Consider the following 27,390-nt stretch of genomic DNA (forward strand, 5'->3'; position numbering starts at 1 on the left):
TGGCTGAAGCAACGATCAAGCTGCTTACCTAGCTGAAATCTAGAAATCTTGTTTCTGTCCATAATTGAGACCTCCCAAAGAATATCTTATCCCTTGCAAATATATGAAGCATTAAACTCCAGTTCTTTAATTTGCATTTCCAGTGTGATTTAAACTTTAAAGACATGAACCACAAATTATTATTTAATTTGATTTGTGTCCCATGGCTACAGCAAAATGTTTCAATTATTGCTCTGAGATTTGTAGAAATTTATAAATATTGTGAAAGGAGCCATAAATAGCAACTAACTTACATTTATCCCTTTAAATTCAGAAAGACTGACATGTGGTATGTAGTAATGGAACTTCTGAGTTTTGTAGGTATTTCAGAGTCACAGGCAGTTGCCTACAATACAACTGGTAATCAAAACAGGTTCATTTCCTTTCTTACTAAAAGTTGCTTCAATTGTACATTCACCATAAAATTCAATAAAAACTGATAGAATTATAAGCACCTAAGAAAGTTTCCACCTATCTTTGTAAATGTCTCCATTTAATGAATGTTCTTACATATCTCAGTCATAGCATCTTAGTTATGGAGACATTTTATGAAGCCAAGTTAATATCAGCAAAACAGTTACTTTTCAAGTCAGATTTCTACTATGTCATGAAATACCAAATGGAGAATTCTTATTACTTCTGTTCATTATCTAATATTTCTTTTAAAAATGAATGAATAAAATAAGAGACGAAAACTATAAATTAAAAATGAATATATGTGTGTGTATGTGTGTGAGTGCTTTTAAAATTTTCAAAATCAAATAGGAAACTTGAAGTATGAAATAGTTATGAAGATTGTTATGAAATGTACAAATATCTTTTCTGATAAAGGTATTTTACCTCTACTCATTTAGGTCTTTTGTGTTCTGTGGCAGTAATTCTAATTCATTGAGGAAAGAATTGTCATATTACTACTATTTTGGTTCAGTTGTCAGAATGCCCAACATATTATCACAGAAATGTGGATGTCCAGGAATTTTTTAATGTGTAAAATTTCTCTAACAATTTACATCACTTTTTTTAATCCCAGAAGGCTTAGCAACTGAGATCTGATCTTTTTAGATTTATAGTAAATATTTTGAAGTAGAGCACTATTTGTACAATAGGTACAAATGAAAGGAAAAGTGGAACAATCTTCACTAATACCAAATGAAGTATATAACTAATGTATAATCAAATAGAATCATGTAGTTTTTATAATTTCAAAGCCTCAACACATGCTGGAACAACTAACGAAAAGATGCACTAGAACAAAATTACATAAGCCCAAGATGAATGTGAAGTGCAGGGAGGGGTCTCTGCCATTTCCGAGCCTGTGTCTTGTCCTGGGCTTGTATTTCCCTCTATTGTGTGACTTAAAGCAGGTCATCTTTTGCCCTGGACCACTTTGACTAAGTTGTTTGTTACACTGCTTTAGTTGTCTATAAGCTGCTTTTACTTCCAGGGCCAGTTCTGGGAAGGCAAGTGAGAAAAGAGTCCCCTGGCTAAGTCTTTGAGGCTGCCACTCTGTAGATTTCCACTAAAATGTAGGCACTGCAGTGTGTGCGCAGGGATTACTCTGCTCTTTTCTGAACAGGGCAAGAGACCCACAGTGGGAGCACATGCCAGCTCCACTCTGTACTGGGGAGGAGTTTGGGGAGGGATAGCAAGAGTGCCATGAGCTTTTCCTACTGTTTTTTAAATGTAAGCATTCTTGATTCAGCACTTGCCCAGTTACTGCAACCCTTTAACTGTTTTCTGGAGTTCTCAGGAAGATGGCTCGGGCAGTTGCTGTTGCTAGTGGTTCAAAGGATCTGTAGGGGAATGGCATCCTAGAGCATCCTACACCACTATCTGGGTCAACCAGAAGCCGTTAAATAGCATTGTCAAACTAAAAATAGAAACACCTAAACTTACAGTGCCTTCTCCCTTTACCTGTTTATAAAGTCCATTTTTATATTTGAACCAATTTTCTTAGCCCATAGAACACATAGTAGAATTCTGTTTGGAAAGTTGCATTCATTCTGGCTAGTAGAGCACATTTCAGCATTTTTCATTTAGTAGCAGTTTAAAGACTTGTTGAAAATGACACTGGAAATGTAGGTAGATCAGCATGTTTAAGCTAGATTGTATAAATTTGTGGTTTATAGAAGTTCTTTATTTTGATGGCAGTTGAAGAGAAATTGTTTAGTGGCTTTTAGCAGTGTAAAGTGTTTTAACTTCCACATGTGTTCTGAATGAAGGAAGCCAACTTGTGGAATTCTTTCTAAAAAATTTGAATACTTTAATTATGCAGTTCTTGATTGATTGCCCCCAAATTTTGGTTTATGACAAGATAGAAATAGCAACCTAAGCTATTAAGAGTGGAATTAATTAATCTAGCTGTCTCTATACAAAAGTATGGTTATATAAGTGAATATACTCAGATATTACAAAAAGGGTGCTTTGTAGAATATTCATTATTGGAGATAGGCTACACCCAGTTCTTGTTCCTTTTTTGTCCTGTTGTACCTCACACCTTAGAATAGTCTCACATTGGGATGTGGTTCAGACCTGCTGACAACAGTCTTCATATTTAAAAATCATTTTCATGTATCTATAATTTAGATTTGCCATTGCTGTTTTGCCTTTTTATTTATGCAAGAACAATCACAATTATAAAATGAACTCATTAAGTATCCTCTGTGCCTGGCATTGGATTAAGCATCTTCAAGGCATCAAATAAAATCCTTCCAACAACTCTGTAAGCTACATTACTTTTTCTTAAGGAAACTGAGACACACAAAGACCCAGCATCATAGAACTCATGCCTATGAAGAGACCTAAGGAATTGTAGAAGTATCCCTTACTTCTATGGTATTCATGATGTTTATCCCCTCAAGTTATTTATTTAATTTATTCTGTATTGCTATAAAAATGTGGATCTCAAGGTAAGCAGGTAAATAACCCTGTTTTTACAAAGGACTAATTGCATTCTAAAAAAATAAGCAAATTTCTCAAAGTCCATAAGAAATAGTGCTTTTCCTTAAGGTTAACTAGTCTGCAAATATACTCTAAGCCAGAGACCAAAGGGAGGCACTCTGTGTTCTTAATAGAGACTGCTGACTGATTCTCATTCTTAGGCAAGTGTTTCTCCAACGAATAATGTTTTGATCTATTTTAAATTTAAAAAAATGTTTTCATGACTTGTGTTATTTTTATTGTAGTGTTAATTTTAATAAAAAAATGTAAAGCTTTTAAAATTCTTTTACTGTTGCCAAAAAGCAAGTTTTAAAAATTAAGTAGAAATAAAACTGCAAAACCAGTATAATTCAAATCAAGGTCATTAATTTAATAGAATGGATAGAACTGGCTAAAACTAAATCACAGGATATTAGGTTTAGTAGTAAAAAGATATTACCTTAGAATTTGCTATTTAAATTAACATGTTTCTGAATGTGACTTCAGTAAAAACAATACTTTTTTTGTGAGCTTGTTTTAGAAATCATATCAAAAAGTTTTAAGGTTTTGTTCTCACTTCAGATTAATAAAACTTAAAACTGTCAGAGAATTTGCTAATATCAATTTTAATGGTATTCCACTTGATAATATTTTAAAGCTTTCTTGATTTACTTGGAGATAAAAGTGGCATTGTGGTAGAGATGTGTACCTAATCCAATAAAAGATGGAATTGGGAACTGAAAGTGTTTCACTTGGGATTTTCTGTTACTTTAACCATGAATGGTCCATACAAAGATGGCATCTGACTCCTATGTTTATTTGTAAATTTTATATGTTCCAGACTGCTTTCACTCACGTTCTTTTGGTTCATCATGTCTATACCATCCTGCCATGTAGGAAGATCATAGTCCTTGACCATCATTCTTTTCTCTTACCACGGCAAAGCTTTTGCATATCATGCATCTGTATGTCATCTGGACTTCACTTGTTATGCACTGAATTATAAACACAAAGGAATATACAAAAATTATATGGTTGTACTCAGTTATATGATTGCCATCTAGATGATCTGGAATATACTTACAGATTACATTTTCCTGATCAGGGTATGATTTAAATGAAAGCACAGAATTGGAAAAAAATCATATAGCAGACAAACAGACTCCCATGGCTCTAGACCCTACGTGAGAAGTGCTTTTTAGGATATAATGCAGCTCTTTGAAGGCACATTCCTCCTTGCCTTTCATGTCCACCCTGCTGGGTGCTGAGAAAGATGTTCTGTTTTGCTAACATCCAGATACAAAAACGTACAGAACTGTGTCAAGAAGAATTTAAGAGGTAATCTTTCTTGGCTTGAGATGCAACACTAGGGTTGTAAAGGGGGCAGATTTTAATGACATCCATCTGTTGCAGATTAAAATAGGTGGAACTCAGCATTTAAATCCCTTTTCCAGAGTCAGAGTTTTATAGGCATAAATACAATTGGTTTTAGTATTTGAGAATTCTAGGGACATAAATCAGCAAAGTAGGAAAGAAGTTAGTTTTACATTTGTCTGAGATTTTCCTCCAAAGAAGTTGTTATTGCCTCATTTTCTCTTTATTATGCTTTTATATGTGAAATCTCCTAGTTGAGCAGAGAAAATAGTCTACTTTGAAAGCATGCCCCCCCCCCCCCACTTATGCTTAATTAAAAACTCTTACTTTCATCATCATCGGAAGGAAATACAGTAGGGTAAAAATTGCTGTCTCTCTCTCAATGAGTCTTTGAATCCTCTTTCATCTCTGTATTGACTGAAGATAATCAGACTTACTACTGTTTATCCCAAGCTGGTCAAAAGAGCTTTAATCACAGATTGACCTCATTGTGGGGTAGGGTGTGTATGCATGTGTCTGTATGGAAATGGGAGAAGAATGTATATTTCTATGCAGGTATAAACATTTGACCTTCAATAATGTCTGTGTGTGTGTGTGTGTGTGTGTATGTGTGTGTATGTGTATATATATATGTATATATATATTATACATATGTTTTGAAAATTCATTTTAAGTATACCCTTGAAACTCATGTCCTTAGACCATTTTATGGTAATACTTCCATTTAATTAATTTTCTCACTTTGGGGCAACTAAATCCCTTAACACAGTTCCAGAAAAATCCAATTTATGCCAAAGTCTGCTATGCTTCTACTGTTGAAGTGATCCCTGGCAGGACAGCTGAGGTGTACACTTCTATTGGGTCCAGGCTTTCCACAACACTGGGAATATTTTTTGCTAAAATTCTAGGGATTAACTGTAATTCTTTGACTTATATCACTTTCTAAAAGTTTGATTCAAAAAAAGAGAAAACTAGTAATGAAAACGTTTTGTTCTTATGTGACTGCAAAAGCAATCCTCAGTGTCACTTCACTCTTTTATAGAAACAAAAGAGCAGCCTGATTTTTTCTTAATCATATTGGGTATGTAGAAAGACGATCAACTGGCTTTTTAATGCAGTGTATCCTTTACCCCTTCTTTTCTTATTCCCAAATGAATATGTTTTCTAAGCAGTTTTGTCCCAGGCCTGCTCTTAATTTTTCTACATGCATATAGATGGGTTTTAGAAGTGAGGTTATGATGTCAGCCAAGAATCCCCTCTCCAGCTGAGGCACTCTATTTAGCAAGAGCCATAATTCAAAGAGCAAATATGTAGATCAACAGCATAACCATGGTTCTGTAGCTTATCTATAGCTCATAGGCTAGCAATCTGCAGTACATTGGCTCTGATGTTTTGGAGGTACAGGGTAGAATAGTGGGCAAATCTAGCTCTGAGTCAAATCCTGGTGCTTCACTGAATAATTGAGTGACTCTGGAAACTTTCTCAACTCCTTTCCTCACCTATTAAACTGGCATAATAATAGTTTCTTCTTTATAGCAGTATTGTGAGCATTAATGAGATAATGCATGGACTCCCTTAACTTTGTTCCTCAATAAATGTTAAACCTATAATTATTTACCTCAATTGGAAGTAATATCTAGGCAAAACCTTTGATACAGTGTATAGCATCTAGATTTATTTTTTAAATTTTATTTTTAAAATATTGTATATAAGAGAATAATGTTTTCATATTTTCTGTGACCTAATATTATTTTTTGTTATTCTATAGAAAACAATGTTTCTTGTGAGATATTGGCATAACATAATGCATAATGCTGTGGCAAGAAACAAGAAGGTGGAATTTAGAATTTGCTGCAAACAGAAAAATAAGTTCATAGAAGAGGCATTTAAAAATGAGTCACAATTCAGCCACTGCAGCATTGCAGATATACTTTGGGCACTTTGCCATGGGCACAGCTTTCAAGAAGGATGATGAGTGAGGCCTTGTAGAGGTGCTGGGATGAGCAAGAACAGTTTGACATTAATCATACTATGATGCATTTCTAAAGAATGAATTCCAGATATATAGATTTCAGTTCCACCTTTCCACACTTAATAAATTATCTTTCACATTTAGGTTAAATATGAGAAAATTTAGTCCTATGGTTTTCAGTCTTTCAGTCATTTTAACAGTATGCAAATAATTCTACACTTGAGACTCCCCAAGAAAATAACCACAAGTCATAATAAATAGCTCTGGCAGAGCGGGCCAAGAGTTCCTCCTGCCGAATGCATTCTTAAAGGAGAGAGACAGAGTAGCCTAGTAAGTAGAATGCTCCATTAAGAGCCATCAAACCTGAATCTCATTTCCTATTTAAGTAAATTATGTCCCTTTTCATGCTACAGTTTTCTCTTTAGAAAAAACTTATATCATCACAAATGTTATCCTCCTAAAAAAATTATAACAGTTACACAAGTGTCTTGGAATCTTAAGAGAAGTTTATCTTTATTATGCTGAGATTTAAAAGTCAAACTTTTTAACCAGTTAAGAGGGGTGATGTCTGCAGCTATATCTCTGAACAACTCTCCTCAGTATTTTTCATGGAGAGAAGTCCACTGATTTCCTAGGTTCATATTTTTAGAGAAGTGTGGGGAAAATAATTTCCTTCGAGAGCGATCATCTTTACTAAGAGATTTTAGTCTGGTATTATGTCAGCTGGTTTAAATTTAATGTTGTTTTTCCAAAATCACTGAGTGCACAAAATTTTCATCAGCCCAGTGCACACCTGTGAACCTGTGCTATCCCCTTTCCCCAAAGCATCCTCGGTACTTTCTGTTATTCCTTAATAATGAGGACAGATAGCTGCCAAGTGACCCATACTTAACGTTCTCTCTCAGGCTCATCTGATAACCAAATAGTAAATAAAGAGGGAAAAAGAAACCCAGTAACTTCAATTTCTATTAGTTTTTGGATTCATTTTTGGCTTGACATTGGGCTCAGTATGAAATCACTATAGATTCCTGAAGCTAGAATGATTAGATAACAATGGTATTTGGAGATGGTGTAAATTCATCTTCAAATGTATTGAAAGATTTGGAGTAAAGTCTTAACAATGATTTTAATTTCAGTGGATCTTTTATACTCTTTAATATAGCAGAGCATATTTCCTGTTGATTTTAATACCCTTAAGCAACTCTTTAGAAATATTGTGAGGTTGCTGCTTTATACTGTGAGTAATTATTAAATGTTTTACACTCAATATTGAAATATTTGCAGCTAAAGCTTCTGGGATGTGCAGTGTAAATATTCTTGTATTTCCGTAGTTGATAACTTTTTACTTTATCAATGATTCATTAAAGATCTTTTCTGTTTCTTTCAGTCTGACAGCAATGCAAGTTTCCTCCGAGCTGCCAGAGCTGGCAATCTGGACAAAGTAGTGGAATATCTGAAGGGAGGCATAGATATCAACACCTGCAACCAGGTAAAAGAATGCAACTGGCTCTGCATTATAAAATAAAGAAACACTTGTTACTTATATATATTCCCAGAGCCCAAGGTTATTTATTGTCATTATTGAATTTACTAAAATATTAATGATTGACTTTTGAAACTCTTTCTTCCCCCTTACCAACTTTTAAGCATCAGACGTTTGTATCTATAGCTGATATTCTTGAAAAAGTAGATAGAAGAAAATTAGCAACTGAATGTCAGTTTTGTCTATGAAATGATCCAGGCCACCATTACCTGCTATATAATTTTTTACTCATAGATAACTGATGGCTACAATTTGAGATACAGAACTAAGAGGATAAAATTAAAATTATTTCCTTTTTGCTCTCCCAATTAGTTTTCAAACATGGTTTAGAATGAGAAAAGGTTGAAGCCATTGGCTTAAAGGAAGTATTTGAATTATTCATTCATCACATCCATTAGTGTCTAGTAAAACCCAGCCTTCACTAGAGAGTGTTATATTTTGTTTTTGTTTGTTTTCTTGTGGATTTTTTATTTTGTTTTTAACAGAAAGGTGACTGGAAGTGAATAATCTCAGCTAATTTGGAGTTATCAGGAGGTAAATTTCCTTAGTGGATTCTAAATGCCTGTTTCTACATCCTAGAATATATTAAGCCCAGTTATGTTCAGTCTGAAGGCCAGCGAAATCAGGAAATCTCTCAAATACATGTCAAAAACAGAACCTAATGTCTTCTCATCCTAACCTTACCCTCCTCCCAAATCCTTTGCTGCGTATTTCCTTACCAATGTGTCAATTCTATCCATTCCCTCTTCTTAGTCTTCTCCCCTCTACAGCCCAGTTCTCTCTTGGTCCGCTGTAGACATTCAAATTCCATTAACTTGGTTCACCTCATGGTCACTTATGTGATTTGTCACTACACATCCTTAATTTGCTTCTGTCCCCAACCTTGCCTCTCTGGTCAACTGTCCATGCTGTGGCTTGAGTGATATTTCTAAATTAAAAATGTCATTATGGCACCCCCACCATACACCCATTCCATAAATTTCCTATGGCTACCAATGCCTAGATCAGTAAATTGTTTATATCAAAATCACCTGGAAGCTTTTACAAAGGATACAGGATTTCCCTTGCTCCTCTTGAGAATTGCTGGCATAGAAAACTTTGTTACTGTTGACAATATTTCTTATCCCTTAGTGTTTAGGTCTCTTGGGTGTCTCTTGGTGATTCTCTTAGGTCAAAAAAAAATGTTGAGAGTTACTTGCTATTCCCACAGGCCCCGAGCATCCTGCATATTCTTTCTGGGCATGACAAGAATGCAAGATCTGGTCTACTCTTTACCTGGGCCATTTTTCAGGGTGGTGTTTGCAGTGAGCATCCTTAAGGGATGAGTTAATACCTACTCCCAGATAAAAAGCAAGTTTGATTCTGCTTACTAAAAATTAAGTCTTCAAGATCAATGTTCTCCTGTAACATTATGTGCTGCTTGTGCAGGCATCCATCAGGTGTTCTTTTTGTCACCTGTGAGATTTTGGGTGCATAGAGAAATGGCACAATCGTCTTGCTGACACCGGGCTACTGCTTTTGCTGTGAGTTATAAAGCCCATTGTGTCTGTCCCAGGAGACCCAGCATCCATGAAACAGTAACAGTCTAGTTTTTTACCTTGTAAGTAGGGTAAGACCCCAGACCCTGCACGGTCTTGACATTGGCCTATGGAATAAGGTTAAGTCCCCTTATCTTAATAAAGCCATAGTAAATGTATTTCTCAAATTATAATATACATTAATTAACTCTTTAAACTTTCAATATGCTGGAGAATAGGCAATGAAAGTATTACTTCATTTAGGTACAATTACATAAATAATGTCAATGAAGGAAACCTAAGGAAAATGAAATTAACCTAAGTTTAGACCCAGTCTGCTTCACCGTAAAAGAGAACGAATCTACTAATTGTGTGAGAGATCATAGGGTTACTTTAGAAAGACTAATTTTTCAGCAGTAAATACTCAATCTTTATCAGGCTTATAGACCAACTTACTTTTTGAGTTACGTCAAGAAGTTTTTATCAGCCTAACATATTTTTCTTACAGGGACTAGACATCTACTAACATGTCACTATAGAAGGGACAAACATTTATTGCTGAGAAGGTGATACGATGTCGCAAAACCCACAGAGAATTTAGAGTCCAAAGGCCCAATTTCAAGTTCCATCTCCACATCTGACAAGTCACTTCAATTCACAGTGACAGTTTTCTAATCTTTAAAATAGGATATCAATAACACATTCAATGCTTGCATCATTGGGTTGCAATATAAATTAAATTGTGAAATGTGAAAAGGCTTTCTGAAATGAACATGTTCTAAATGCCAATCTTGAATATATTTCACCAAGAATCAGAAGAATTAAAATTCACTTCCACACAAAATATGAACTTGAATCTCACTGATGACCTAAACTTACTATGTATAAAGTAAATGTTCTTGTTTGTGTTGGTCCCTCATTATAGTTATTTAAGAATGTATAAAAATTAAATAGAGATTAAAGAACTAGGTAACTATGTTAACTAATTTGTGACTATGCATCAGTCTTTGTGCTGGAAGCTTTAAATGTGATGTTTCATCAATCAGCAGAGACAAAGCGTTATGAGGTAGGCCTTAGCCCCAATTTACAGATGCAGAAACTGAGCCGATAAACAGTTAAGTAATGTTCCTGTCTGTCTTCCATACCCAAGTTTCATCTAGTGCCGTGTGTGGCCTTCCTGAGTAAATGTTCAGAGGAGCTGCCCTTCAAAGTATACAGTGATGGTGTCCTTTCTCTTGAAGTTCAAATCTTATTTTAAACCTGCCATTGTTAAAACAAAAAAGAAACTCTTCGGTCCTTAGATTAACATAACAAGTAGCTAAATATATTTTTCATTCAAAGAGCACCTCCACCAGGATTATTACTAAAAATCAAATAAAATACAGAACAGGAAATAACCTCTCAACACCCAAGAGTTTAGAAAAGGCAACTGCTCAGCTAAAGTATTGTTATTTCTAAACATTTAAAGCTCAAAGTTAATATGGCATGTGAAAGAATAGAAGAAAAATTATCTTCTCTTTTGCCTGTAAGCCTGGATTTCTTGGGAGCTTTATGACATGTAACATAGAAACTAGGACTTTCTGTACCTTGTATTTCTCAATGAAAGGTAATCTGGGCTACATTAGCTTTCCAAAAATGTCTCATGTGTTGGCATGCTAAGGTTTTTTAAATGAAATTTGAATCAAAATATTTGTCTTTATAAAATTGATCTCATAACCACCATGAGAACTTTAAAATTTAATCTAAAATTTCTATTTGGCTTCTTAGCATTTCAAGGATGTGGGAAAAGTCATAAATTTGGCACAAGACGATATTGTAAAAATTTTTTTTTTATTTTCATGTTTCCTTTTTAAATGATTACCAGTCTGGCTGTTAACTTTTATTCTTTAAAATTTAAACTGATTTATTTTACCTTATCATTTCCTGTACATTAAGAAAAGAGAATCAATCTTTGCATTCACCTCCTGCTTTGGAAGGTCATAAATAGTAAGACTCCTTTTATCTGTTTAATGATTTTAAAACTCTAATACTGTTATAAACAGGGTTAACATTTATGCATTAAAAACAGATTCTATAACCATTTCATGAACTTTTATAGCCAGTTAAAAGTCAATAAAATCCCCAGATGGTTCAGATAATTCTGCCATGGAAAACTGATATGCTCTATTGCAGTGACTTTGAAATGAAGGGCCATCATTTATTGTGCATAATCTTCCATGTGACACCAAAGATTAATAATTCTAATAATGTCATGAGTTTTGGTCATGACTTTTCACCACTAAAGTGTAAATTAAAAAATTGTAAGTTTGATTCTGTGCTTGCTTTCTCAAAAAGCAGAAGGCAAGGGCAAAACATCATTTTCAAAATAACATTTATGCACCTAAAATATCAGGCTTTCAGTAACAAGAAGGTGCACCCAATAGTGACTTTAGCATGTTCTCACATAGTGTAACTCAGACCACAAAGCATTTTTGGAAGCCTTTTTTAAAATGTGAGTGCTGGAATCCAAATTCTCATTCTGTATATTTATCAGGAGTGACCCTGGACAATTAACTTCTGTAAACCTCAGTTTTCTAAATTATAAAATAGTGGCCATAACAATGCTTATGTAATAGTGTTGTTGTGATGATTAAATGAGATGTTTACAAAATTCTTAGAAGAGGAAGCACTCAATAAATATTAGCTGAAATTATAATCCTTATAATGATGTAATGTTCTGATACTGATCTCAACCTAAGCTTTACCAAAAATGATGCTGTTTCTTCTAGGCAGGACATAACATAAAAGATAATATCATTGCTTGTATCATCAAATGAAAAAGGCCACACTTATTAGATAAACAGTTGCAATTTATCTGGGTTGCACTAAAGTAATTATTTTTTTCTGGAGCTAAAATCTCTTTTATAAATGCCATTTGGAGCCATCTGGTTTGGTTCTTTCCTCAAAAATCCTCCAAATAATTCCATTAGCCTGGGCTTTATAGGCAATGAAATGGATAGCAGAGAATTGAATTCATGGAATTAATTGAATATGTCATGAACTGATACAGTGTTCTAACTAGTTAAATTAAGCACAAATATGAGTATAAATATATCTGTAGTGCTTATTATTGACTTCTCATTCAGAAGAAGCAAAGGATGATGCTGCCATCTGGTTCTGGTAATATATGCCCTTTTGTTTTCAGGTTCTGTGTCATCCTTTAGCATTCTTCGTTGTATTAATGCTGTTCCTTGTTCTATACTGGGTTGCGCTGGCCCAGGTTGGATTTTAATAAGATCTGTCTAATTCTGTGGCTACGTAGAATTTTCAGTTTCAGTGTTGATTATAGTTCAGCATACAGTTTATTAAAGTAGAGACTTTTCATCAACTATTTGTCCATAACTCTGAATAGTTTTGTCTATGTTTGTAACTAGATAGGCTTATAAAGAGGTTTGTAATGTGACTCCTATTTCATTTAAAAATAAAAATTCCAGGAGCAACTTAATGCAAATTATTATTCCATGACTGAAGTACCCTGCTACAGTGATTCAGACTGGGAAAGAATAACTTATGTTCTGGGAACTCTGCTGAATGTTCTCTTCCTGTTACTAAAAGCAATGGACTTTAATACACCACTCCCAGGCAGCCACTTAGCCCTCCCTAACTCATCTCAGACAAATCATAGTCACAACATTCTTTTCTGCAAATCTGACCTCGGGCTCACCATTTGTTCATCCACTTTTTCAAACATTTATTGCATACTATGTGACAGATATTGTCCTAGGTGCCAGGGATCAGCAGTTAAAAGAGCAGGTAAAAACTCTGCTGTCATGGAGTTTACAACTTACAACCTGTAAAGAGAGAGAAAAAGGTAAAATGTGTGGAATGTGAGATGGCAATAAATGATAGGAAGAAAAATGCAGCAGGAGAGAGAGGGAGAGACTAGAAGGGGAGTCGTGTGTAATTTTAGATAGGATGGTCAGAAGGCCTAGAAGGGATGAGCAAAGAGGTCCCAGACTATTTGGAAGAAGTGCATTTTAGAAGTCTTGACAAGTGAGAAAACCCCGAGGAGGGTGCATGCCTGGCATGTTCAAGAACCTGCAAGGAGGCCAGCGTGGTAAGAACAGAGTGAAAGAGGGGAAAGATAGCAGGAGGTCAGGGGAGAGCAGAAGCCAGAGAAAGTCTTGTTAAGACCTTGTAGGCAATTTTAGAAACTTTGCCTTTAATTCTGGGTGAGATGAGAGGTGATTAGAGAGTTTTTAGCAAAGAAATGACATAAGCTGACAAGTTTTCATAGTAACACCCAAAGGCAGAAGCAGAGGATGCTTTGCAATATTCTAGGTGTAAGATGAGGTGTTTACACTAGGGCAACAGCAGAAGAAACGATGAGAAGTGGTTGGATTCTGGATATATGTTGAACATGAAGCAGATAGATTTTGCTGATGGATTTAATTTAGGATGAGAGCAAAAGAGAGGAGTCGGATTAATGTTGGGGTTAGAGTGGGAAGAATGAGGGTTGAAGTTTTTTTTTTTAAAACTGAAATTGCAATGATTGTGTGAGAAGCCAGTTTTTTAAAAAAATTCAGTTTTATTGAGATATATTCACATACCATACAGTCATCCACAGTGTACAATCTTTCATAGTATCAACATACAGTTGTGCATTCATCACCACAAACAATTTTTGAACATTTTCGTTACTCCAAAAAAGTGAAAATAAGAATAAAAATAAAAGTAAAAAAGAACACCCAAAACATCCCATCCTCCCATTCCCCCATTATTCATTTAATTTTTGTCGCCATTTCTATTCCTCTGTCCATACACTGGATAAAGGGAGTGTGATCCACAATGTTTTCACAATCACACAGTCACACTGTGTAAGCTATATAGTTAGTTACGTGTTCATCTTTAAGAATCAAGGCTATTGGGTTGCAGTTCAACAGTTTCAGGTTATTTCCTTCTAAGTATTCCAGTGGACTGAAAACTACAAAGGCATAAGAATAACCTCCAGAATGACCTCTCAACTCCATTTCAAATCTCTTATCCACTGAAACTTAATTTTGTTTCACTTTTCTTCCCCACTTTTGGTCAAGAAGGCTTTCTCAATCCCACAATGCCAGGTCCAGACTCATCCCCAAGAGTCATGTCCCATGTTAAGGGTGAGATTTATATCCCTAGGAGTAATGTCTCATGTATGGGGGATGGCAGCGAGTCCACCTGCCAAGTTGGCTTAGAGAGAGAGAGGAGACATCTGAACAACAAAAGAGGTTCTCTGGAGGTGACTCTTAGGCACATTTATAAGTAGGCTTAGCCTCTCCTTTGCAGTAACAAGCTTCATAAAGGCAAGCCCCACGACTGAGGTTAGTACCCAATGCTTGTGAAAATATCAGTAATTCCCCAGGTGGATAAGTTTAATATTTCCACATTTTCCCGCAATCCCTCAAGAAGGCTTTGCAAATAACATTTTTATTTGTTGCCCAAATTACTTTGGGATATATTGGGGCTTCACACTAACCTGTATAAACAAACCAGATCTCACTCCCTATTCAAAGTTCTATTTAATTATGGTGTTTGAATAAACTGAACATACAAGTTAAATTACATAGTGTACTACACTTAACAGAAAATATAGATTTTGTACCAAATAAACATCTTTTCCTTTGGTCTCACACAAAAGTTGAACTTTCAAAACACTGTCAATATTGTCCTTTACCCTTTAATCTGATTTGCCTTAGTCCTAGCCAGATCCACTTCATTTGTATCTCTAATTGAAGTCTGAACTCTTTTTCAGTTTTTTTTTTGACAGTTGCCATATGTGGTAATACTGACATTAACAGCTGCCAAACTCTAGCTCTTCTAGAGTCTCAGGTGTCACACAGGAGAAGCAGGTTTCAGAAAATAGTTAGAAGGTCGGTTTTGAACATGTTAACTTTGATTTGTCTACTTCACATCCAAGGTGTTGAGTAGGCAGTTGGATATGTGAGCCTGGCATTCAGGGGAGAGATTTTGGAGCCATCAGTGTACAGATGGTATTTAAAACCATGAGACTGGATGAGGTCACCTAAAAAGTGAGCATTGATAGGAAATAGAAAAGGTCCACACAAACTATAACTTTCAGAGGTCCAGGAGATGAAGAGGAGCCAGTAAGGAGAATGGGGACGAGTATCCAGAGAAGTAGGAGGAAAATCTGGAGAGTATGGTGTCTTGAAAGTAAAGTGGAAAATTATTTTCAGGTGAAGGAAATTATCAACTCTGTTAAATGCTGTTGATAGATCAAGTAAGCTGACAGGTTTAGTAATGTGGTGGTAACTGGTGACTTGATAAAAGCAATTTCAGTGGAGTGGTGGGATGAAAGCCTGATTGGAATTTCTTCAATAGATAATGGGAGTACTGACTATTATTTCATGGACTTTTCCCATAATGAGAAAAAGAGAACAGGGGAAGTAGCTGGAAGAAGAAGTGGAATCAAGAAAGGTTTGTTTTTTTCTTTTTTTTAAAGATGAAACAAACTTGATGAACAAAATTTAGCAGAGAAGGGAAAAATCAATGATTCAAGAGAGAGAGAAAAGTTAATTTCTGGATGATTTCTTTGAGTAGACAAGAGTGGGTGGGGCCTGGTGTGCAAGCAGAGGGGTTGGCAGTTGCTAGGTGCAAAGATAGTTCGAGAAATGGAGGGGAGGCGGGGTACACAGGCGAAGGTGCAGGAAATAGTGTGGGTGTGCTGCTGGGAGCTGTTTGAGGGATGTGTGTTCTCTTTGGGTTGCTTCTAGTTTTTCAGTAAAATATGAGTCAAGGTCATCATCTGGGAGTAAGGATGGGGAAGGAGGTATTGGAGGTTTGAGGTGACAGAAGAAGGTGTGAAATAGTCATGCAGGAGAGTGGGAGAGAAGGTGATTAAGGGCGACAGAGTATAATTGCCAGGCTGCATTGAGGGATGATTTAAGAATCTTGATCAGGAATTTAAAGTGACATCAGTTAGCATGGTTATATGTGTTCTACAACTACATTGAGGAATAGGATAAAGTATAGAATTGGCTATAACCAGGAATGTGGTTTACCTAAACATGTATAGAAAGCTAGAGAAATACAAGCAAACTGAGGATGCATGCAAGACAATAGAGTAAAATACTTATAAACTCTATCCATTGAATTTAGGCTGAGTGAAGAGGGAATTGCACACTGTGAAAAGGTGCATGGACTCTAGGAATCAGGAGTTGAAGGATTGTTGGAATTGGATAAGTTGATTGGCAAGAGAGTAAATAGTAGTTGTAGGGTTGGATGTTTGAAACTGAAGACCTGGAAATGACAAGATCTAGAGTGCAAAGTCAAGAACCTGAGTTCAGCGCTTTGGAATAATCACTTACATTGATGTTGGAGAATGCAGCAGTGAACCCAAAGCCAAAATCTTCAAGATATGGGATCAAGAGGGTACAGTCTGATGTCATCTGGAGGTTTATAAATAAAAAGGAGGAAAAACAGTTTGGAAAAGCAATGAGGGGCAAGGAGCATAAACTCTACCACTCCACCGAGTCTAGCATTAATGGGGGTCTGGGGAGCTAAGTATCCACCACTTGAATAGAATGCAGGGAGGCAGTGTCTTAAGGTTTCAATTAGAGCAAGAAGGGTAAGAGAAATGTTCAGAAGAGATTTAGAATACAGAGGTGTTGCCAATGACTTCACCCATGCATTATAGAGGACTTAGTGTAAGAGTTTTATGAAATGGGATATGATAGGAGGCAGAGCCCAACAGAGGGGATATACAGAGTCACACTGGGGTTACATTTGGAGGGGTGGGGCTTGACCTGTTGTCTGGCATAAACAGGAATAAAGGTTATACAGAATTTAGTCCAAGTGGTTTCAGGCAGATAGTGACTGTGAGGTTGTGGTTATTGGCTGGAGGAAGAGGTAGAGGAGGGTCTATCTAGGAGCATTTGGAGCTGTAAAGTCCCCTCATGATTTCTGCTGTTGGAAGCTGACAGAGGGAAGATCTTAATCCAAGTGTGTACTCAACAAAACTCTTCAGGTATGCACTGCAACCAAACACAGGTGGAGTGTGAGATGAGACATAGCTGCCATTTCCTGCTTCATCAGTTTTTCCTTTGGTTATTTTCTTTGTCCTGTTAAAAATCATCCAGCCCTTCTGCAGTAGCTGAGATTTTACTCTAATGTTTTGTTTTCTTTACTAACCACCTATTCTAAACAACCTTTTCCCTCCCTTCTGTAGAAGTTTTCCAGTCCTTTCACATCCCTCGCTTCCCCCAAGGATTTCTCTTTTCTCTTTCTTTTCCCCTACTCCCATGTGCATGTATGTGCATGTGTGTATGAGACGATTGTGGGAGTGACCCAAATCCTGTCATCTCTAGTCTTTTCAAGAGTCTTTTGATGCACTTCTCTCCCCTGGAGTAAGAAGTAGAAAAGAAAAAGGGAACCTTGTTTTCAGATGGTGACATCTTTCAAATTGAGGCTCCCCATTCTTAGAAATGAAGGAAATGGACATGGAGAAGTATTAAGAAGTGGTGATCCACTTGATGTGAGCAGATAGTAGAGGTTACCTGCCTATTTATGAACCAGTGTATGTACAGGTATATGATTTTTTATTTTTTAATTATTATTATTTTTTTTAAATTCAGTTTTATTGAAATATATTCACAAACCATACAGTCATCCATGGTATACAATCAACTGTTCACAGTATGATCATATAGTTATGCGTTCATCACCACAATCTATTTCTGAACATTTTCCTTACATCAGAAAGAATCAGAATAAGAATAAAAAATAAAAGTGAAAAGAGAATACCCAAACCATCCCCCCATCCCATTCTATTTGTCATTTAGTTTTTACTCCCATTTTTCTACTGATTTTTTTTCAATTTTTTAACTTTGTTTATCAAAAAATTAAAAACAAACAGGCAAACAACAACCAATAAAACCCCACAAAATTTCAAACAAAGCAATGGATTAAGGAAAACAAATAACCTAAAATAACTACTTTGCTTCCAATATGTTCCTACCATACCCCAAGAAAATTAACAACCCCTAAGAAAACAAAGGAATAAGAGAAAAAAAAAACCTAAAATAACTCTATTGCTTCCAACATGATCTTACTATATCCAAGAAAGTTTACAAACCATAATCATTCCTGAGCATTCTCATAACATTGAGATTACCCTCCATAGTTTATCTGTTCTTATTAGATTATCATTCCCCCTCCACTAATTGGTATCTCTAGGTCCCCTACATTCTACAGTATAAAACATTGTACATTTTTCACAGAATTCACATTAGTGGTAACATACAATATCTCTCTTTTTGTGTCTGGCTTATTTTGCTCAGCATTATGTCTTTTTTTTTTTTTTTTTTTTTTAATCTTCATTTTATTGAGATATATTCATATACCACGCAGTCATACAAAAGAAATCGTACTTTCGATTGTTCACAGTACCATTACATAGTTGTACATTCATCACCCAAATCAATCCCTGACACCTTCATTAGCACACACACAAGAATAACAAGAATAATAATTAGAATGAAAAAGAGCAATTGAAGTAAAAAAGAACACTGGGTACCTTTGTCTGTTTGTTTCCTTCCCCTATTTTTCTACTCATCCATCCATAAACTAGACAAAGTGGAGTGTGGTCCTTATGGCTTTCCCAATCCCCTTGTCACCCCTCATAAGCTACATTTTTATACAACTGTCTTCGAGATTCATGGGTTCTGGGTTGTAGTTTGATAGTTTCAGGTATCCACCACCAGCTACCCCAATTCTTTAGAACCTAAAAAGGGTTGTCTAAAGTGTGCATAAGAGTGCCCACCAGAGTGACCTCTCGGCTCCTTTTGGATTCTCTCTGCCACTGAAGCTTATTTCATTTCCTTTCACATCCCCATTTTGGTCAAGAAGATGTTCTCCGTCCCACGATGCCAGGTCTACATTCCTCCCCGGGAGTCATATTCCACGTTGCCAGGGAGATTCACTCCCCTGGGTGTCTGATCCCACGTAGTGGGGAGGGCAGTGATTTCACCTTTCAAGTTGGCTTAGCTAGAGAGACAGGGCCACATCTGAGCAACAAAGAGGCATTCGGGAGGAGGCTCTTAGGCACAACCATAGGGAGGCCTAGCCTCTCCTTTGCAGCAACCGTCTTCCCAAGGGTAAAACCTATGGTAGAGGGCTCAACCCATCAAACCACCAGTCCCCTATGTCTGCGGTCATGTTAGCAACCATGGAGGTGGGGTAGGCGAATACCCCTGCATTCTCCACAGGCTCCTCAAGGGAGCACTACATCTTCTTTTTTTCCTTGTTTTTCTTTTCTTTTTTTTTTTTTTTAACTTTCCCTTCTTTTTTAAATCAACTGTATGAAAAAAAAGTTAAAAAGAAAACAAACATACAATAAAAGAACATTTCAGAGACCATAACAAGGGAGTAAGAAAACGACAACTAACCTAAGATAACTGCTTAACTTCCAACATGTTCCTACTTTACCCCAAGAAAGTTACCTAATATAGCAACATTTCTGTGAACTTGCTCCTACTATATCCATCAGAAATTAACAGACCATAGTCATTCCTGGGCATCCCCAGAACGTTAAATAGCTTATCTGTTCTTCTTGGATTATTGTTCCCCCTTCCTTAATTGCTCTCTATTGCTAGTTCCCCTACATTCTACATTATAAACCATTTGTTTTACATTTTTCAAAGTTCACATTAGTGGTAGCATATAATATTTCTCTTTTTGTGCCTGGCTTATTTCGCTCAGCATTATGTCTTCAAGGTTCATCCATGTTGTCATATGTTTCACGAGATCGTTCCTTCTTACTGCCGTGTAGTATTCCATCGTGTGTATATACCACATTTTATTTATCCACTCATCTGTTGAAGGACATTTGGGTTGTTTCCATCTTTTCGCAATTGTGAATAGTGCTGCTATGAACATTGGCGTGCAGATATCTGTTCGTGTCACTGCTTTCTGATCTTCCGGGTATATACCGAGAAGTGCAATCGCTGGATCGAATGGTAACTCTATATCTAGTTTTCTAAGGAACTGCCAGACTGACTTCCAGAGTGGCTGAACCATTATACAGTCCCACCAACAGTGAATAAGAGTTCCAATTTCTCCACATCCCCTCCAGCATTTGTAGTTTCCTGTTTGTTTAATGGCAGCCATTCTAATCGGTGTTAGATGGTATCTCATTGTGGTCTTAATTTGCATCTCTCTAGTAGCTAGTGAAGCTGAACATTTTTTCATGTGTTTCTTGGCCATTTGTATTTCCTCTTCAGAGAACTGTCTTTTCATATCTTTTGCCCATTTTATAATTGGGCCGACTGTACTATTGTCATTGAGTTGTGGGATTTCTTTATATATGCAAGATATCAGTCTTTTGTCAGATACATGGTTTCCAAAAATTTTTTCCCATTGAGTTGGCTGCCTCTTTACCTTTTTGAGAAATTCCTTTGAGGTGCAGAAACTTCTAAGCTTGAGGAGTTCCCATTTATCTATTTTCTCTTTTGTTGCTTGTGCTTTGGGTGTAAAGTCTAGGAAGTGGCCTCCTAATACAAGGTCTTGAAGATGTTTTCCTACATTATCTTCTAGGAGTTTTATGGTACTTTCTTTTATATTGAGATCTTTGGTCCATTTTGAGTTAATTTTTGTGTAGGGGGTGAGGTAGGGGTCCTCTTTCATTCTTTTGGATATGGATACCCAACTCTCCCAGCCCCATTTGTTGAAAAGACCATTATGACTCAGTTCAGTGACTTTGGGGGCCTTATCAAAGATCAGTCGGCCATAGATCTGAGGGTCTATCTCCGAATTCTCAATTCGATTCCATTGATCTATATGTCTATCTTTGTGCCAGTACCATGCTGTTTTGGCAACTGTGGCTTTATAATAAGCTTCAAAGTCAGGGAGTGTAAGTCCTCCCACTTGGTTTTTCTTTTTTAGAGTGTCTTTAGCAATTCGAGGCATCTTCCCTGTCCAAATAAATTTGATAACTAGCTTTTCCAAGTCTGCAAAGTAGGTTGTTGGAATTTTGATTGGGATTGCATTGAATCTGTAGATGAGTTTGGGTAGAATTGACATCTTAATGACATTTAGTCTTCCTATCCATGAACATGGAATATTTTTCCATCTTTTAAGGTCCCCTTCTATTTCTTTTAGTAGAGTTATGTAGTTTTCTTTGTATAGGTCTTTTACATCTTTGGTTAAGTTGATTCCTAGGTACTTGATTTTTTTAGTTGCTATTGAAAATGGTATCTTTTTCTTGAGTGTCTCTTCAGTTTGTTCATTTCTAGCATATAGAAACATTACTGACTTATGTGCATTAACCTTGTATCCCGCTACTTTGCTAAATTTGTTTATTAGCTCTAGTAGCTGTATCGTCGATTTCTCAGGGTTTTCTAGATATAAGATCATATCATCTGCAAACAATGACAGTTTTACTTCTTCTTTTCCAATTTGGATGCCTTTTATTTCTTTGTCTTGCCGGATTGCCCTGGCTAGCACTTCCAGCACAATGTTGAATAACAGTGGTGATAGCAGGCATCCTTGTCTTGTTCCTGATCTTAGAGGGAAGGCTTTCAGTCTCTCACCATTGAGTACTATGCTGGCTGTGGGTTTTTCATATATGCTCTTTATCATGTTGAGGGAGTTTCTTCAATTCCTACCTTTTGAAGTGTTTTTATCAAAAAGGATGTTGGATTTTGTCAAATGCTTTTTCAGCATCTATTGAGATGATCAATTGATTTTTCCCTTTCGAGTTTTTAATGTGTTGTAATACATTGATTGTTTTTCTTATGTTGAACCATCCTTGCATGCCTGGAATGAACCCCACTTGGTCATTGTGTATGATTTTTTTAATGTGTCTTTGGATTCGATTTGCAAGTATTTTGTTGAGGATTTTTGCATCTATATTCATTAGGGAGATTGGCCGGTAGTTTTCCTTTTTTGTAACATCTTTGCCTGGTTTTGGTATTAGATTGATGTTAGCTTCATAAAATGAGTTAGGTAGTGTTCCATTTTCTTCAATGTTTTGAAAGAGTTTGAGTAAGATTGGTGTCAGTTCTTTCTGGAAAGTTTGGTAGAATTCCCCTGTGAAGCCATCTGGCCCTGGGCATTTATTTGTGGGAAGATTTTTGATGACTGATTGGATCTCTTTGCTTGTGATGGGTTGGTTGAGGTCTTCTATTTCTTCTCTGGTCAGTCTAGGTTATTCATATGTTTCCAGGAAATTGTCCATTTCCTCTACATTATCTAGTTTGTTGCCATACAGTTGTTCATAGTATCCTCTTATAATTTTTTTAATTTCTTCAGTATCTGCAGTTATGTCACCTTTTTCATTCATTATTTTGTTTATATGGGTCTTCTCTCTTTTTGATTTTGTCAGTCTAGCTAGGGGCTTGTCAATCTTGTTGATCTTCTCAAAGAACCAACTTTTGGTGATATTTATCTTCTCTATTGTTTTTTTGTTCTCTATGTCATTTATTTTCTGCTTTAATCCTTGTTATTTCTTTTCTTGTACTTGGTTTAGGATTGGTTTGCTGTTCATTTTCTAGCTTCTTCAGTTGATCCATTAGTTCTTTGATTTTGGCTCTTTCTTCCTTTTTAATATATGCGTTTAGTGCTATAAATTTCCCCCTTAGCACTGCTTTTGCTGCATCCCATAGGTTTTGGTATGTTGTGTTCTCATTTTCATTTGTCTCTATATATTTAGCAATTTCTCTTGCTATTTCTTCGTTAACCCACTGATTGTTTAGGAGTGTGTTGTTTAACCTCCAGGTATTTGTGAATTTTCTAAGTCTCTGATGGTTATTGACTTCTAATCGTATTCCATTGTGGTCAGAGAATGTGCTTTGAATAATTTCAATCTTTTTAAATTTATTGAGGCTTGTTTTATGTCCCAGCATATGATCTATTCTGGAGAAAGTTCCGTGAGCACTAGAAAAGTATGTGTATCCTGGTGATTTGGGATGTAATGTCCTGTATATGTCTGTTAAATCTAATTCATTTATCAGATTGTTTAGGTTTTCAATTTCCTTATTGGTCTTCTGTCTGGTTGATCTATCTATAGGAGAGAGTGATGTGTTGAAGTCTCCCACAATTATTGTGGAAACATCAATTGCTTCCTTTAGTTTTGCCAGTGTTTCTCTCATGTATTTTGTGGCACCTTGATTGGGTGCATAGACATTTACGATTGTTATTTCTTCTTGCTGAATTGCCCCTTTTATTAGTACTTAGTGGCCTTCTTTGTCTCTCAAAACATCCCTGCATTTGAAGTCTATTTTATCTGAGATTAATATTGCTACACCTGCTGTCTTTTGGCTGTAGCTTGCATGAAATATTTTTTTCCATCCTTTCACTTTCAGTTTCTTTGTGTCCCTGTGTCTAAGATGAGTCTCTTGTATGCAACATATTGATGGTTCATTTTTTTTGATCCATTCTGCGAATCTATATCTTTTAATTGGGGAGTTTAATCCATTTACATTCAACGTTATAACCGTGAAGGCATTTCTTGAATCAGCCATCTTATCCTTTGGTTTATGTTTGTCATATTTTTCCCCTCTGTCTATTAATATCCTTTATTGTACCCATACCGAATCTCTTTAGTACTGAACCTTTCTCCAAGTCTCTCTGTCCTTTCTTTGTTTCTCTGTCTGTAGGGCTCCCTTGAGTATCTCCAGTAGGGCAGGTCTCTTGTTAGCAAATTCTATCAGCATTTGTTTGTCTGTGAAAAATTTAAGCTCTCCCTCAAATTTGAAGGAGAGCTTTGCTGGATAAAGTATTCTTGGTTGGAAATTTTTCTCACTCAGAATTTTAAATATATCGTGCCACTGCCTTCTCGCCTCCATAGTGGCTGCTGAGTAGTCACTACTTAGTCTTATGCTGTTTCCTTTGTATGTGGTGAATTGCTTTTCTCTTGCTGCTTTCAGAACTTGCTCCTTCTCTTCTGTGTTTGATAGTGTGATCAGTATATGTCTTGGAGTGGGTTTATTTGGATTTATTCTATTTGGAGTTCGCTGAGCATTTATGATTTGTGTATTTATGTTGTTTAGAAGATTTGGGAAGTTTTCCCCAACAATTTCTTTGAATACTCTTCCTAGACCTTTACCCTTTTCTTCCCCTTCTGGGACACCAATGAGTCTTATATTTGGACGTTTCGTATTATCTATCATATCCCTGAGGTCCATTTCGATTTTTTCAATTTTTTTCCCCATTCTTTCTTTTATGCTTTCATTTTCCATTCTGTCATCTTCGAGGTCACTGATTCGTTGTTCAACTTCCTCTAGTCTTGTGCTATGAGTGTCCAGAATCTTTTTAATTTGGTCAACAGTTTCTTTAATTTCCATAAGATCATCCATTTTTTTATTTAGTCTTGCAATGTCTTCTCTATTCTCTTCTAGGGTCTTCTTGATTTCCTTTATCTCCCGTACTATGGTCTCATTGTTCATCTTCAGTTTTTTGAGTAGCTGCTCTAGGTGCTGTGTCTCTTCTGGTCTTTTGATTTGGGTGCTTGGGCTTGGGTTATCCATATCGTCTGGTTTTTTCATATGCTTTATGATTTTCTGTTGTTTTTGGCCTCGTGACATTTGCTGAACTTGATAGAGTTCTTTTAGGATTTGTAGACCAATTGAAGTCCTTATCTCTAATTTATCAGATCTACAGCTTCGTGGAGTACACTTTCTCTAACTAACCAGCAGGTGGCGTCCACGAGCCACCTGTTCTCCACAAGCCGGTTCTCCCCTGCTTAGCCTTTTTGGTGAGTGGGGGAGTGAGTCTTGTGGGGTCCAATTGGTGTACCAAGCTTGCGTGTGTAGTTGGTGTTGCCTGCCCTGTATATGGGGCGTGTTTCTGGGCAGTCAGGGAGGGGGGGGTGGCTCTAACAATCAAATCTCCCTGGTGATCCTAGAGTTTTAAAGCTGCTGCAATAGTCTAATCCTTCAGTTCAGTCCTGCCACAGTTTGTCTCTGCTGCTGACCCACAAGTCCTTGGTATTGGCGTATGGCTCCTGAGACTTGCAAGTGGGCCCGTCTTCCAGGCCGTGCACCCCGGGTCCTCTGTTGAGGGATGACTGTGCTATGTCACAGGTGAATGCCGTCCCCTCAGGGCAGTTCTGGGCTGCTGGGCTGTGTAGGGAGGCTCCCAGTGTGCTGAAATGATGGCTGAATGGGGCTTTGTTAATTCACACTGCTCCACGTTCCCAACTCTGGGACAATCAGCTGAGGTTGCAGGGAAGGCTAATGTCCACGCCCAGTTTTGTGGTGTGTGCCTGTTATTTGAAGCACTTCCGTCACACTGGGTTGTCTGGGGCAGTTCTGGGCTATGGGGCTGGCGATGGGCAGGAGTGTTTCCTGTCCACCAGGATGATGGCTGTGAGCGGACACCCCCCTTTTCTTGGGAAGTTGTGGTGTTTAGTGAATTTTCTCAGCCACTGGATTATTGCGTTTTGTCTCAGAGCTCTCCTAGTTCTGCTCTTGACTTGACCTGCCCAAATAGTAAGTCTTTGAAGCTTTCTGTATTGGGCTTCTTAGAGTAATTGTTTTAGAAAAAGAAAAAAGGATTAAAAAACAAACAAACAACAACAACAAAAAAATCGGGCCCTCCTCAGAGATCTAATGGGTTATTGAAATGCTAAGAGACAAAGCAACCAGGGCCATTAAGGAAAGGTCCACAGGGCAGAGAGATCAGCTTTTCTTCAGGATTTGCATATGCGCCTCAGGGCCCTTCCCCTTTCTATGTTCACCAGAACTCCAAAAATCCTCTGCTTTTATTTTGGAGTTTTTCGTGTTGTTTTTTTTCTATGTCTGTCTCCTCTCTGTTGGGCTGGCTGCTCTCAGATTCTCTGGTGTCTGGTCTCAGTCTATCTATGTTTGGAGTTTGGATCAGTAGAATGAGTTTCCGATAAGAGCTGCCACTGCAGTTCTCCCTTCTGCTTCCCGGAGCTGACAACCCCTCCTCCCCCGGGACTGAGCCTGGCAGGGAGAGGCGCGGGTCCCCTGGCCGCAAAAACTTACAGATTTCGCTGATCTCAGCAGTTCCACGTTTTCATGAGTGTTGTATGAAGTATGCCCAAAGTCAGATTGCTCTGTGGTGTCCAGTCCACGCAGTTCCTGGCTTTCTACCTACTTTCCTGGAGGAGTAACTAAAACATACAGCTCACCAGTCTGCCATCTTGCCCTGCCTCCCATAGGTATACGATTTGATGTAGGCAATTGTTTTTAGTCCTGTACTTATTTCCATTTCAGTCTCTTCCCACAGAAATGAAAGTATGGATGAAAGAATATAAAATGCAGGTGAAAAAGAACTCATAAAAGCACACCTTGGAGCAGGTAATCCCTAGCCAAAAAAAAAAAAAAGTAGATATCATCAATAAAAAGAATAAAGTTCTTTGTGCCAATCAGGAGTCCATGCACTTTAGGGAGTATGGAAGTCATTTATTGCTGGGTTGCTGGGGTGAGTGAAGGATGCTACTGTCTTGGGAAAGAGGTTTACTACAGAATTTGTGGCACAATATTTCCTTTGAAGGATGAGGGATTAGTGCCCTTGGGAGGCAGAGGAAGGAAATAGGGAGAGAAAGAGGTAATTTATCAGGAGTTGAGAACATATTTTCTTATCGAAAGCAACCACCAGAGTTTTCTCAAGAGATTTGTTACTCAAGTTCCCTTGGGGTTATTAGTTTGGACACTGAAGTAGGGATTGTCTCTACAGCCATCTTGAACAACTTCATTTAGTGATATTTTTGTGTCTTCTGAAGATGACACTAGATTGTTATTAGCCAATTACATCCTCAGCTAATAATTCATTAATATGTAGAAAGAGATGCAAGTCCCACAAACTGGAAACTTGAAATGTGAGCAACACAGGAAAACTAAGGGGTTTAAAAAGAAAGTTGTATGAAATATACCAATAGGAATATTGTTAAAATTAGACTTGAGGGGGAGGGAGGCTAGTAGTGACTTACCTAAACCATCTCACGAAGAATTATTCATAAACTGGAATCTGTAAACTGGAATTTAAGCCTCAGTTGTTATGTAGTGTAGAGAGCACTCTGTTGGAAG

The 27,390-nt window shown here is 37.0% G+C and overlaps 1 protein-coding gene across 27 annotated transcripts in view; it reads left to right on the forward strand.

The window, feature by feature from the left end:
• Window positions 1-27,390, forward strand: part of ANK2 (ankyrin 2) — a 739,617-nt gene that overhangs the window by 508,589 nt on the left and 203,638 nt on the right. For all 27 annotated transcript variants that reach the window (XM_037830495.1, XM_037830497.1, XM_037830494.1 and 24 more), the window contains one exon: window positions 7,692-7,793. In XM_037830495.1, the coding sequence (XP_037686423.1) occupies window positions 7,692-7,793 (102 nt within the window). The remainder of the gene's footprint in view (window positions 1-7,691; window positions 7,794-27,390) is intronic.

Source organism: Choloepus didactylus, chromosome 3 (genome assembly GCF_015220235.1).
Source record: "Choloepus didactylus isolate mChoDid1 chromosome 3, mChoDid1.pri, whole genome shotgun sequence".
NCBI classification, from domain to species: Eukaryota; Metazoa; Chordata; class Mammalia; order Pilosa; family Megalonychidae; genus Choloepus; species Choloepus didactylus.